General features: G+C 40.1%; 1 protein-coding gene and 1 pseudogene across 9 annotated transcripts in view; both read left to right on the forward strand.

The window, feature by feature from the left end:
- C2H5orf63 (chromosome 2 C5orf63 homolog) overlaps positions 1-1,228 on the forward strand; it is a 75,965-nt gene extending 74,737 nt beyond the window's left edge. For 6 of the 9 annotated variants that reach the window (XM_078364943.1, XM_078364944.1, XM_054251997.2 and 3 more), the window contains one exon: positions 448-788. In XM_078364943.1, the coding sequence (XP_078221069.1) occupies positions 448-624 (177 nt within the window). In that variant the 3' untranslated portion in view covers positions 625-788. Of the gene's footprint in view, positions 1-447; positions 789-912 lie in introns of those variants that run through there. The other 3 variants (XM_078364947.1, XM_078364946.1, XM_078364948.1) reach the window with 3 other exon arrangements.
- A 3,499-nt stretch (positions 1,229-4,727) lies between these two features.
- Positions 4,728-5,094, forward strand: LOC128931427 (glutaredoxin-like protein C5orf63 pseudogene; annotated as a pseudogene).
- The last annotated feature ends 10,218 nt before the right edge of the window (positions 5,095-15,312 follow it).

Genomic DNA, 15,312 nt, shown 5'->3' on the forward strand with positions numbered 1-15,312 from the left:
TTTAATGAGTCAGAGTTAACTAGCAGGTGCAGTATTGGTGTTTTCTTTAAACTTTTGCCCCCTTTCCTTTTATCTTGTTTTGTAGTTTCCACAGATGTGTTTTCATGTAACACACCATCACACCTTTCCAGTTCCTAAAACCAAAACATTTCTGTCCTGATTCTCAGTCAGCTTTTCAACTGGGACATGTTTTATTTCGTTGGAACTCAGTACTGTCCTGATGCTGAATTTAACAAGGGTAACAGAAAAGCAGCAAGATCCGGAAGTAGGCAATATAACGAAACCAGTCAAGTTTTGGAAATTAGGATATTAGATCGCTTTGGACCTAAAACAAACAAACAACTATAAGGAAAATGGTATTAGAAATGGTCTGGGGATCAGTTTATCACTGCAATTGTTCCACCACCCCATGGTCTCTACAGAGCTTTAGTCTGTCTCTGTTTTCAGTTTATTTTACAGGAGGTAAACATCACACTTCCAGAAAACTCTGCCTGGTATGAAAGGTATAAATTTGACATTCCTGTCTTTCACTTGAATGGCCAGTTTCTGATGATGCATCGAGTAAACACCTCAAAACTTGAAAAACAGCTCCTGAAACTCGAGCAGCAAAGTGCTGGAGGCTGACTAATGCCCTCATGATTTTCCACCTGCTCTTCCCATAGGCATCTTCCTAAGGAAATATTTGACCATGGCCTGATACTCCTTTTGTCACTTATACAGAGCCCTAAGGATGTTCTGAACTCAGTGGTGCCAAATAAATGTTGACATTCCTCTTTTGGTTGATGGAAGTATCAGTGTGGGAGCTCTTTACTTATTGGCATTTTATAAAATAAGAGGAGCATATTGGCAGGGAGGGAATGATGGAGGGAGGGAGAAGTCCATTTGTCTTATTTATCCTTTTCGTATTAATAGAGAAGCACTTTACATTCACTGGGCAATGCCGTTTATAGGAAGAAGCCTCTGCATTTCTGCTGCTGCCCTGGAGGGCTTAACTTTTTAATGAAAGAATAAATGCTCTTCCACTCAGTAGATAAAGTGAGATGTGAATTGTTAATAACTGTGCATGGTCAATAAAAGGGTGTTTTAAGGAATACATCTGCATGAAGCTTATTCAGTGGGATTTAATAATATCTGTTTAAAATTAGAGTTCATTTTTGTTGAGTAGAAGAGAATTATTATCCTAGTCAAAGAGGCATCATTTGAGAAAAACAAAAGAAAGACTTAAACCCTTAAAATGTATGTTAAAATCTGAATATTCTCTACATAGTCATTGAATTAATTTGTAATATTTGAGGACTGCCTTTGATAGTTACTCAGTTACCATCAATTGAGTTAGTTAAACTTATTTTAAGACAATAGGTTTTTTAAAATCAGATTTCAATGTCTTGGAAAAAATTCACTTCTAAATGTGTCATCTAAAGATAAGTACTCTTTGCCATTCTATGTAAAGAGTTAGAAATGTATTTGCATAACCTTATTTATATTTAGTCAGATTCAGCCAGTGTAGAAATGGACTCACTTGAAAACAAAACTGCCTTTCCTCTTAAAATCTTACCACTGCAGTTCCATGTATAATGAAATTATTTTTTAAACTATTTGAATGAATTTGGATATTGTGAGTCACTAGATTTTAATTTGATCAGTATGATTTAGTCTTAGTATACAATATTAGAGCTAGCTGACCTTAGACATTGTCTACTCCCACTCTCACATTTTATATATGAGGAGAAATCTGAAATTCAGAGGATATTAGGGACTTAACCCAACGTCACACAGCTAGTCAGCTGTCAGGCCAAGTCTTGCCCCACAGCCCCTGATTTCGAGTGCTCTGCGGACTCATTGCAGGGGCTATTATCTCACATACAGCATCCCCAAACATTCCAGATCCAACACAAATTTGGAAGCACCTTAAAAAACCTTTTAAACTGAGTACAGCAGTACATGCCTGTAGTCCCAGCTACTTGAGAAGATGAGGCAGAAGACCCCTGGAATTTGAGTTCAGTCTTGAAAAAATAGTGAGACTGTGTGTCTTAAAAAAAAAAAAAAAGAAGGGAATAAAATCTTAGCAATTGAATAGCAGTGTTTATAATTTACAAATTTCTGGAACATTCATTTGACATAAATATTGAACCCTGGGGTAGGCAGAATTCTAGGATGATCCCAATGACCCCCCACTCTTGGATAATTCCCTGTCCCTTAGAGTGTGAGTGGAAATCATCACTGCTGTGATTATGTTACATTATATGTCAGAAGGGAAATTATCTTGGGTGGGCCTGACCTAACTGTGTGAGCCCTTTAAAACCAGAGAATTCTCTCTGGTTAGTTATAAAGAGGAAAGTAGAAAGATGTGCTCTAGCAAGCCTGGAAGGAAGCAAGCATCGTATGTATTGCCTAATGGAGCCACATGGCAAGAAACTGGGTAGTCTCTAGGAACTGAGTGGTTCTCAGCTGAAAACTAGCAGGAAGTTGGGCATCAGTCCTGTAGCTTCAAAAAAATTAATTCTGCCAATAATCAGTGAGTCTAGAAGAGGATCCACAATGACAGATGAGAACTGCAGCCTTGACCAACATCTTGATTTCAGCTCAGTGAGACTTTAATCTCACTTGTCTCTCCTTGCTCCTTAACAGATAGTAAGTATCTCAAAGACAAGGACTATGATTTATTCATTTGTATAATCCCACCACCTACTACTATGCTTCACTGCTGAAGCATAGGATTATTATGGATTTGAAAGAGAGGATCTTTGGAGGAGTTTTTTTAAAAAGAAGGTGTGTTCTCACTTATTTTCTACCAAAGTGAAAGAAAGGTTGGGAATCGCTTCATATCAAGAGGGAGGGACATAACTTGGACTCACTGGAAAGCAAATGTAGGTCCTTGGGTAGGAAGAATTCAGCCACAGCAAGCCTAGACTTCTGGTTTACAGAAACTGAGAGACGATAAATGTGTATTGTTTTAAACTGCTAAATGCATGATAATTTGTTATATAGTAGTAGAGAATGAATACAAGTCCTTGCAGCTGTGAAGCATAGTAGTAGGTGGTGGGATTATACAAATGAATAAATCGTAGTCCTTGTCTTTGAGATACTCACTATCTGTTAAGGAGCAAGGAGAGACAAGTGAATAAAGCACAGCATAGTGCAGTGAGGGCTGGAACTGACACATGTAAAATGGTACCAGGTGGGGAAAGTAGCAGAAATGATTCACAGAAACTTAAACCTAAGCTAGGTCTTGATGGCTGAATAGAAGCAATGGATGAGGATTGGGAGTGTGGAGGGTATTCTGTAAGGGAACAGTGTATGTAAAATATGAGGGTGTGAAAGGACACAGATATTCAGGAAATGACTGGTGGCTTTATGTGGCTGGAGTAAAGGGAAGGAGAGTGAAGGAGATGAGACTGGCAAGGTTTATTGGGATCCACGTTGTGAAGGAGTTAGCGAATGTGCATTTGCCCCAGCCGCAGTAGCCTCCCATGCTTTCTGCCTTTATCCATAGTCAGTCCTTCTGGCTCCTGATTACTCAGGGATGTCAGGCCTGAGTAGATACCTAGAAACATGGCATCTAAAAGGTGGTTTGATTATCCCACTGTTGACAAGTATCAGACAGTGTTATGTCACCTATTACTGTCATTACCCCAGCCTATTGCAGTCCTTCTTCCTGTCCTTAAGCATATTGAGCTAAAGAGTCCCTTCTAGTAGTCCTGCAGGACATTCCCACTCTCAGTACAACTAGGGATGCTATAGACAAGATTCTCCACTTGTGTGTCTGGGTGTCCTGTGTTCATTTGTGTGTTCTGCAGGCAGGGTGAGAGTTGTGTAGCCCCCAGGTCCTAGGTTGTTGATCCTTCTCCTGGACCACCAGTTGGAAAGGTTCCAAGAGTTTCTTTCAGTGTCTGCTCAGCTAAGATAGAGAAAATCTATTGTTTCCCTTCAAAAAGCATAGCTGGCCAGAAAGCCTAGACGTTTGTTCTTTTGGAGCACTTCTTACCTGAGTATGACCGTGTGGTTATAGTGTACAGGAAATGCAGGACTAAAGGTGAAACAGTACTTCAACAACAAATTTCTGACACTAGAATATCAAACAAACATGATATAGGATGTTCAAACCAAAGTATTGGCTAAGGCACTAAGAAACAATAGATGCTACATTTCAAGGAAATGCTGGAACACATGGAGGATTATTATGGGCCTGAAAGAGAGGATCTTTGGAGGAGTTTTTTTAAAAAGAAGGTGTGTTCTCACTTATTTTCTACCAAAGTGAAAGAAAGGTTGGGAATTGCTTCATATCAAGAGGGAGGGACATAAGTTGGACTCACTGGAAAGCGAATGTATGTCCTTGGGTAGGAAGAACATAATGCTCTAACTCTCCTGGGAAATCAGACAAGAGATAGGTTAGCAAACAGCTTTGCTGTACAGTGAAGGCAGCCAATACTGTTTCTCTGAATTTGTCCCAGGGAAGTGTGTGTGTGTGTGTGTGTGTGTGTGTGTCCTCATGGACCAGATATGAACCAAATGTGAGAGGGGACTGGTATGAGGCCAACTTCATTGCACGCAGGCCTTAGAAGGGGAGACCCATATGGGAACACTGGGTTCCTAGGGGCTGAGGGGTCTGCTTAAATGGAGAACCCATTTGCCCAAATCAGGGAACTGCAGGCAAGACATCGCAAGTAATGGGTTCAGTCTCCCAAGAATCCGCAACAGCCTCTACCAAGTGTGGTCTGCTTTAACTGTTTATCAGGTCCAGAAGTAGGCCAGTGTACAACTCTGCCACTGAAATTAGAACATTCTCACCTCTCTCCACTTCTGTCTTCTCCCATAGCAACCCTAGAAGGATCAAGAAGCTACCAGGAGCAAGGGGAGGAAGACACTCCCCTTCCTCAGCTACCCACCCATACATTGCTTCTCAGTAGGGAAAAAGTTCCAACTTAACTTTAAACCAAGTTCTAAGTTTTGATTATGACATGGGATTAGATGCACCAAAAATTTCAAGTGAGTTTGGGGCCTTCTATTGCCTGAGAATGCTCAAGAGTCCTGACATGGCCTGTTTGTTTTTATCCTAAACAATGAAAAATTCATCCACCAAATATATAGGGAAAGAGGGAGACAGAAAGATGCTTTCTGAAGGTATCCCATATTTAGAGTATTGGTTACATATACTTAATGTTGGTTTTAACCTATAGATCTTCAATAAACATACTCATCAATTCTTATTTCAGAGAGGAATATGGTCGTGTGACTAGGAATTCTGGAGATCTTCAGCAAACCCATGGGTCCCAACAGTTGGCAAAATGAAAGGTAGACACCTAGAAACATGGCATCTAAAAGGTGGTTTGATTATCCCGCTATTGACAAGTATCAGACAATGTTATATCCCCTATTACTGTCATTTTCATGTGATGTTTATAGCAGCAATTACTTTTCCTTTCTGAAATTATGTTTCCAAGGATCATTTTTTCCTTTTATGTAAAGATTAATTTTGATATAAGAAGCTCATCATTCACCTCCAAAGTAAAAAGTGATATAACCTTCCTGTTTTTTCCCCTTCAAGCTAATGCTTTAAGGAGTGGAATAGGCCGCGCACGGTGGCTCACGCCTGTAATCCCAGCACTTTGGGAGGCTGAGGCAGGTGGATCATGAGGTCAAGAAATTGAGACCATCCTGGTCAACATGGTGAAACCCCGTCTCTACTAAAAATATTTAAAAAATTAGCTGGGCATGGTGGCGCGTGCCTGTAATCCCAGCTACTCAGGAGACTGAGGCAGAAGAATTGCCTGAACCCAGGAGGCGGAGGTTGCAGTGAGCCGAGATCCCCCATTGTACTCCAGCCTGGGTAACAAGAGCGAAACTGCGACTCAAAAAAAAAAAGAAGGAGTGGAATAAACACTGAGTTTAGGACTTCATATTGCTGCTCTAGAATAGTTCCTCTTTCTTCCATATGTCTCCTCATAACAATATGGGCTTACTGAAACACATAGCTCATTGTCCAGTTTATTGCAGGAAACAAGGGTATACTCAGACCAGGGTTTTTAAAATAATCAGCAATCTCATGGACATCTGACAGTAGGAATCACAATACAGCCGGGCTTCAGAAATACGACCATAGAACACCGAAAACAGAAACATCACCCTTCTCACAGTGCCTTAGCTTATTTTTTTCCTGTTCTTTCCTGGTTCACAGCTCCCTTATACACAGTATCTGCTTCCTCATAGCTTCAGCCTGCTCATGCCCATTATTCCTGCTGACCTTTCTGTTCAGCAATACAGCAGCCTGAGCCTCTCTGGCTTCTCTATTCTGAAATCCTAAAAGAGGAATTTTACTCAGCTTATATTTTACAACCAGGCACCCACGTCCTAAGTTGGCCAACCAAATCTATAGAAGGAGCCACCTTAAGGATAGAAGCCCATCCCTGGGACAATTGGCTATGGAGGCCAAGATCATGTGGTATGCAAATCACAGTCACTGCCCAGTTGGCAGAGGCTAGAAGCAGGACAAGCAATGACCAGCAACTCTGGCACACCTCCAAAAAGCTTAAGAGTATGTCATTCTACCATACTCAAGAGAAGTCAGGAGGAACACATTGGTAAGTTCCTTTATATCCTACTCCATAGGAGTAACGAGGACATGAACCAAGGCAATAGGAGTTGGACAGAAAGAGATTAACAGGAGTTATTTAGGAGTGAGGTTGACAGAACTTCATGACTGACTGGAGGGGTGGGTAGTGATGTGGAAAGGGGAGTAGAGAGAAAGCATGGAATCTGGAATAACTCCCAATTTTCTTGCTTACACTATTGGGTGAATCCTGATACTTTTTATTCTCTGAGACAGGAATATAAGAGGAAAGAAAAGTTAACTTTTGGTTGTGCTTGGCGGATGGGAAAGATGAGACATGCTGAATTCTCCATGCTGTGGGATCTCAAGGTAAAGATTAAAGTTAGAAGTACAAAACAAAGGCCTGGGGTTAAGGTCTACATGTGAGAGCCCACTGAGTATGGTTGGAACCGTGGCCACCTGGCATATGAGGAGAAAAGCAAGCTATTCCCAAACCTAGAGAATACTGATCTTGACCCACGGGAGTAGAGGAAGTTGCCAGTAAAGGAAAATGAGAGAGTGGTGGTAGAACTAGGAATGAGAGAAGCTCATCCAGCTTACATTACATGATGTCTTTTGATGTGATTTGATAGTGGCAGGTATTATTCCAGGCGCTGGGGATAAAGCAACAAACAAGATAGCCAGGATTCCTGCTCTCAGAGTCTTGCATTCTAGGGGAGAGACAGACAATAAAGATACTGTATCAATGGAAAAAAATAATGAAAGTCAGGGAGGAGCATTTCCCAGTGTAACTGACAGTATCAAATAGCAAGAGAGTTAGGATGAAGACCAAAAAGAAGACATCAGATGTGAAAATTTAAAAATCAATGCTGCTATATGCAGAATAGTCCCCGAAGATATCCAGGTCCTAATTCCTAGAACCTGTTACTTACATGCATAAAGAACTTCACAGATGCAATTAAGGATTTTGAGATGGGAAAATTATCTTGAAGTATCCAGGCAGGTCCTACTGTAGTCCAGGTATCTGTTTAAGAGGCAGTCAGAGGAGATTTGACTAGGGAAAGGAAGTAGGAGATTCGACAGTGGCAGCAAAAGGCTGGAGTGATACAAGAAAGTGGCCATGAGCCAAGGAATGGGAATGGCCTCCAGAAGGTAAAAAAAAAAATAAAAGCAAACAGATTCTCCCCTACGGCCTCCTGAAGGAGCAAGTCCTGCTGACACCTTGACTTTATGAAACTTATTTCTGACTTCTGGACTATAGAACTATGAGAGAATAAATTTGTGTTGTTTTAAGCCAAGTTTGTGGTGAGTTGCTACAGCAGCAATAGGAAATGAATATAAATGTTGACTTGACCTTATTGAGAACAATTTTGGTGGAGAGGGAAGAGGTAAACTGAAAGAAAATTGCAGTGTGATGATGACTGAAAGGTACAAAAAGACAGCAGAGTATCCATCTTTTAGGAAGTTTCTCTATATCTCATTTGACCTCTAAGGAAAGACATCCAGAAAGGAGCTAAAGATCAGAGGTAATTTATTAGTTCAGCACCCAAAAATGGCAGGCAGTGTTGGGGCAGTACCAGAATGAGGCAACCATAACCTTCGACCTGTCTTTTGGCTGAATTGTGAGAAGGAGAGACACTGGAGAGTAAACCGTAGCAACCCATCATAGTCCACAGATATGTGCACCAGACTCATGATTCTTGTTCACCATAGAGACAGGATACTTTGATGCAGTGACCCAAAATCCTGCATGTGGGATAGATCTGGTATCTCTCTATCTAAATACAGAAATCCATGTTGAGCATGGAGACATAATCAACAGAGAATGGCCTCTTTTGGTCGGTCTTCACTTTAGGCACTGGTGTTTTGTATTTTACCTCCCCTCTCAGGTTCAAAGATGACTACCAAAGCCAAACCTCTGAATTCTAAAGCCTACAAGGACATACAGCTTCAGGAAAAAGGGGAAAATATTAATATTAATGTCATACAAAAGATGGAGAAGCAGCACATAGGAAAAGTGCCAGCTAATGGATTAGGAGTAGTAAGAATTCAGACATAGGTCTATGCTGAGAGTCATGGGCATCCCTTCCTTATGATGAAATGGTATATTTGAACTGAATTCCTGAAGGAAAACTTTCCACCCTTAGAAATATGGTAGGCCAAATATTAGTTGGGACTTTTATTAATGATTTAAGAACACCAAAAAGTTTAGATGATACAAGTCCAAGGCAAATTGAGCCCATGGCCTCATTGTGCTACATAGAATGCACTGTGGCCCAACTCCCCTCAGAAACCCTGATGGCTTTGCTGCAGCATTGCATTGCACAGAAGACCTCAGTGATGATCCTGAGTCTTCACAAGGTCAACCCATGGCCTGGCCACTAAGGCAAAAGAGAGAAACAAATTTTAGAAAACACTTTCTTAAAAATGAGTTAAAATGTACATTTGCATCATAAAACTAGGTTAACAGCCACCTGAGAAAGTCCTGTATTCAAAAAGACTTAATCCTGGACCAGGTAAGTGAGGCAGTTGCTGTATGTTCTTTGTTATGAATTTAATGCTTCAAGGAGAAAATGGGCATTAATTCATAATCTGGGTAATAAAGAGATGTCAGAAGTTGGGCAAGAACTGCCAGAGGAGCTATGTTTTAGGATTCCACTCCACTTCATCCTGTGTTTTCTTGTAAAGGTATTCTCAAAATTAGGCCAGTTTTACTCTTTTAAGGTCAGAGGAGATTAAGATATTTAGAAATCATAGACTGTGGGATTTATTACCATTGTGATTGCTGACTTCTAGTATCAGCCTTTTGTTCTGCATGGCATCTTTCATCTTGGAAACTAGCAAGATTCCTGAATTTGACAATGATCCTGCTCTGTGACTCATTCTTAAGTTAGGGTTCTTACCAATGTCAGATTTCACTAGGCCAATAATAAAGGAAAGGTTGAGAGAGCAAAGGATGTCACTAAGTTGACACCTAACACACAAAACAACCTGTTAGCTGGCATGTGCAAGCCAGCACGTTCAGGGTGCTCACAGCCTTTGAGTTGGAAAGATAGTCTTTTAAGCCTCCTTACCTTACCAAATAACTTTAATAGATAAAATTTAGTTATTCCCTCCCACTTTTTTTCTATTCATTTAAAGCAGTGGGTTTTTTTTAAATTTATGTATATGTGACTACATGGAAAATACATTACTATGTTTTTTATGTTTTATGACCTGTATACAAAGTGAGACCACCAGATGCCTTCAAAAGAAATAAAGGACACTGCTGTCATTCTAACTAAATTGTCCAGAGGAGGAAAGAAGAAGAGATGAGTATGAATACTTAGGAAGAGGCATCACTTCATCATGGGTGGGAAGCCTATAATTATGTGCAATTTCCTACTTAGACTTTTTAGTTATGCTGAACATTGAAAAAAACTGAACAATGGGGAGGAGCAAAGAAAAAGAAGGAAATTTAAACATTCAACAGAACATATTCATTTAAATGGAGACATCGCCTCACCATAAGGGGGCAGTTAAGGGTTTGGTAGTCCTGCTTACTTGCCATTGTCAAATCATTTATTTTAACCATGGATTTGGGATTTTTATAAGTCTTCATTATTATTTTGAAGTCAAGAATGGTCTCTTCTGCTCACAAAACATTATCACTTGTCATTATTTTTTAATGCTCTGACTGGTTTTGCATATCTGAAAAACATAAATCTTTAAAACTTGGAAATAAATCTTTTTCCTCCCTGCCAAATCCATATTATGATCCCTTTCTATCACTGACAGCAGCATCAGATAAGTGGACGTGCCTTCCTTGGTTAGAAGGATGCTGTTATTTTCAGCAGGAACAAGAATGTAGTTACAGACCCAGCCTAAGATATGTTTAGGGCACGTTGTTACAGATTCTTTTTTGTTCTATTCTAGCGGTACCTTCTTAAATTCAACATTGGAAATGCTCATTCAGGGCCAACGTCCCCCACATATCAGGTGTCCCACAGGCAGGAAGCACCTTCAGTACTTAGGAGGAGGCCTTCAGGACTCGGGCTGCAGCAGGAGACACAAAGATGAGACTAAATAAATACAGCCTCTTCCAGATTCTTAGGATCTTCCTCTGTTTCTCAAACTGGAGATGAGTTTACCCCAAAATTGGTGCTCGGAACAAACTAAGGAGGCAAATCTGAAGATGTATAAATCACAGAAATTGGAGGCATGAGAAAATGAAATCTGAGATTCTGTAACAGCACCAATATTTGTTGTTCTCTTCCATCATTTATAAGTAAAATATGAAATAAGACAAAGGGAATCAGTTACACTATCTAAAGTTGTATCATAATTTCTACTTTTCCCCAGCTCTTAATTTTTAAAATATGTGTTTTATTTTATTCTTTCAGCAATCCCATGATATAAATAGGGCAGGTATTACTATCCTTATTTTTGAGATGAGAACAGTGAGGCCCAGAAAGAGGAAATGACTTTATAAGGTTATACAGTGAATCAGACAGCCCAAGGAATAATAAATAACCTGTTCTGCTCTTATTTAATCCAGAACATTTCCCTTCCTGGATTTAAGCATCCCTTTCCTTTCTCCCTTTGGTGGTTCTCCTTTGAACATGATCCTTTATTAACTGTGGATGAGCCCATGTTCAGAGTTGCAGAGAACTGTTGTTTAAAGATCCCCCAAGGGGCCCTTTTAGTTGCTTACCCGCCAAGCCCCTGAGATGGAAGTCCCTTAGAGGCAGCTGCTGGGATTCTTCTCACCTGAGACTGCTGTAATTAGCTCTGCTAACAACTGTGATCTGTGATTGAACATGGGTTGTCATAGTCATTGTTCACTGACAGGCACAGATAAGAGCTACATCTCGGTGAGTGATGTTCTAAATGGTGTTCTCCACTTGATAAACTCCTGTAAGACACTTGTCAGGGTCACTCTTCTCAAACTCAGCTAGCAGCAGGCAGTGTCACAGTAACACCTTCCAAATCCCACAAAAGAGGCTTTAACAGATCCCCAGGGAGTGCACCACCATGCACTGGGAGAGACTCTTTCTATTTTGACCTTGCCCAAGATTTGTCTGCCCCTCCTAATAAAAAACATAGGTGTGGCCTTGCATGATTAAGAGAAAAGGCAGTCTGTCTTCCTGATCCTTGAGACTCCATAGTTTCAGATATTTCCCATAAGAACACTTTTAAATGAAAGTTATAATGGGTGGTACATTCAGCCTATGCTTTTCAGAGCCTACACTCTCATTAGAAGCAAAACAAAATATTGCTTATGAACACCTGCTGGTGAGGACTGAGCCAAGAGGCAGTGTGGGCGTTGGATAGGAGGTGTTGCCCTGGCAGTAAATCCAAGTTACACCAAAGGAAGTGTTTCTAGGGAAGCTATCTGAGCAAGAGATAAACACTTAGTCATTCAGAATAGTCCATAAATGACTGACTGCTTCACCTTCAACAGGGGGAGGTCTGATTGGAAAGTGCTCACAGAATGGTTGGATTGCATTTCTGTTTTCAATCCATATTTGATCCACAATATACATTCCTTTGTTAAGAAATTTAAGAAATTTGATTACTGTCCTTATTTTTGAGATGAGAACAGTGAGGCCCAGAAAGAGGAAATGACTGTATAAGGTTATTTCCTGTCTATAATCAAACCCTTGTTAACAGATGCAAATAGCTACAATTTGGTTGCTGGACATTATTTTAACAAAAGTTTTTATATTCAAAATAACTTATCAAAAAAGGACCCATGCCTTTTTGTGGTCTCAGATAGTGTGCTGTCCAATTTCTATGCTTTTCCACCTACTCCCAGGGCCATCAGGGAGTAGGTGAACTTAATGATTATACTTCTTAACCATTTCTCAAATGTGTATCCTTGGTCAGGCGCACTGGCTCACACCTGTAATCCTGACACTCTGGGAGGCCAAGGTGGGAGGATTGCTCAAGCCCAGGAGTTCGAGACCACCCTGGGCAACATAGTGAGAGCCTGTCTCTATTTAAAAAAAATCTGTCTCCTTGTTTCAGTCCTCACTGCTGTTGCAGTAGTTGAAGGCTTCTTCATCTCTCACCTACACATTGCAATGCCTTTGCCTCCTAAACAGCCTCCCTTACTCACTGTCCTCCCATGCCATTTTCCATCTACCTCATCACCACTTTTAATTATCCTTCCAAATCACAGGTCTGATTATCCACTCACAGACCTGTCATGGCTTTACTTTGCCTCCAAAAAAGAAAACCAAACCGCATAACTTAGAATGGCAGTAAAAGCCCTGCATCTAGCTTCCATCTGCTGTATCCCTCATGTATCCTAAACTCTATTCCAGATAACTTGCCCTTGCATGAAAGTACCTTCCCTCCTTTCATCCACATCATCTTAAAAAAAAAATCATCCTTTTTGAGTCAGCTTAAATGTCATTTCCACCAGAAAATTTCCCACCACTTTCTTCCAATTCGAATCTCTTTCCTCCAAGATCGTACAGCTCTATCTATCTATCTATCTATCATCTATCTATCTATCTGTCTATCATTGATTGTCTTTATTAAGAGATACAGTTTGCATATCATACAGTTCACCCATTTAAAGCATGCAATTGAATGGTTTTGAGTATAGTCAACAAAGTTGTACAACTGTTACCACAATCAATTTTAGGACATTTCATCACTCCAAAAGAAACCCTGTACCCACTAACAGTCCTCCATTTTCTCCATCGTTCCCCATCCCCAGTCCTAGGCAACCATCTGTTTTCTGTCTCTACAGATTTGCCTATTTATGACATTTCATATCAATGGAATCATAAAATATGTGATCCTTTGTGACCACCAGCTTCTCTTACTTAACATAGCGTTTTCAGTTTTGTTTGTTTGTTTGTTTTTGAGACAGAGTCCTGCTCTGACGCCAGGCTGGAGTGCAGTGGCACAATCTCAGCTCACTGCAACTTCCGCCTCCCAGGTTCAAGCGATTCTCTGGCCTCAGCCTCCTGAGTAGCTGGGACTACAGGCACGCACCACCACAACCTGGCTAATTTTTTTGTATTTTAGTAGAGACGGGGTTTCACCATGTTGGCCAGGATGGTCTCAATCTCCTGACCTCATGATCCACCCGCCTCAGCCTCCCAAAGTGCTGATATTACAGGCATGAGCCACCGTGCCTGGCCAGGACAGTGTTTTTAAGATCCATCCATGCTGTAGTATGTATTAGTACTACATTCCACTTTATTGTTTAATAATAATAACAGTTTATTGGATGGGTATACCACGTTTGTGACTGGCTTCTCTCACTTAGCACAGTGTTTTTAAGATCCATCCATATTGTAACATTATCAGTATACATTCCACTTCATTGTTGAATAATAATAATAGTTTATTGTATGGGTATACCACATTTATCCATTTATCAGTTGATGGATATTTGAATTGTTTCTACTTTTTAGCAATTATGAGTGATGCCTCATCTAACCCTTTGATTATACCTTTTATTATCATATGTGTGGCTTCAGGTTTTTGGTTGGCTGGTTGCTTTTGCCTGTGTCTGCTTTTATCACTCGATTATAAACTTCTGGAAAAGAGATCATTATTTTCACTCTGAAACCTCCATACTGCAAGTATTCAATAAGTGTTTAGCAGATGGATGAATGGGCAGATATTATAGGTTCTTACCAAGTTGATTATGAAGAAGTACAAAGAATTCAGAATAAAAACATTAAACACAGTAATAACCCAAGGGGACACCAGTAAATATATCCAGTAAATTATAACTTTCAAAAACTGGTGGTTCTTGAATAAACTTTAATCTCTGCACTATTTCCTGGAATTTCACACATGGTTATTACAGTTGATTATTTCAGGGAGGCAGGTCCTCTTCTAATAATAGTTGTGAGCTAGCTGGACAAAGGCCTGAAGGACGCTAGACTTTCTCTCCTGAATTAACTCCACAGTGTTTTGTTGTCACTCTTGACTTGACTGATGTTACTCTTCTAGCCTAGAGTAGTGGTTCTCAACTCTGGCTGATTATCCAAATCCCCCGCAGAGATTTTTCAAGGCATAATTATCTGAGTCCCACTACCCAGATTATGATTCTGTCAGTTGAGTAGGGGCCCATGTGCTCACATGTTCTAATAACTTTAGAGATTTTTCTGATGCATAGTCAGGTTCAAGATGAACTATTTCAAAAGTCACCCTGAGGTTAAAAGACAGAGAGAGAGAGAGAGAATTAATCTTATATACCATGTATGAGCACTTTACTCCTGGAGAGTATTTTACTCATCCTGGGATCATACCCATTAATACTACCTAACATTTATAAGACATTTTTTATTTAGAAAGAGCTTTGCAGTCATCTTTTATTAGCCAGGCTTGCATGCTGGGTGACCTTGTACAAATCATATAATCCCTTTGTGTCTTAAATTTCCTCAGATGTAAACTGTAGGTGGTAATACTGACCTACCTGCAAGGGGTATTGTGGAAACTAATGGAGGACTATAAAGCACTCAGCAAATATAAAAATGTTACATACATGCTTATTAGACAGGTATGAAGTCCTAGTCACAGCCTTTAAAATTGAAACAAATAGCAAAATAAAACACTTCAATAGTCCTTCCTGCAACCTTCATCATCATCTGTAAGATCCTTTCCTAACACAAAACTACTGTACAGCAATTCCCCCTTACCACCAAGACTAATAAACAACACAGTCTGTGGTCACAAAGAAAGACAGGGCCAATAATGGCAGGCAGGTAAGTATAGCAAACAGCCCTGAAATATAATTTGCTAACCTCCAATTT

Source organism: Callithrix jacchus, chromosome 2, assembly GCF_049354715.1.
Source record: "Callithrix jacchus isolate 240 chromosome 2, calJac240_pri, whole genome shotgun sequence".
Lineage (NCBI taxonomy): Eukaryota > Metazoa > Chordata > Mammalia > Primates > Cebidae > Callithrix > Callithrix jacchus.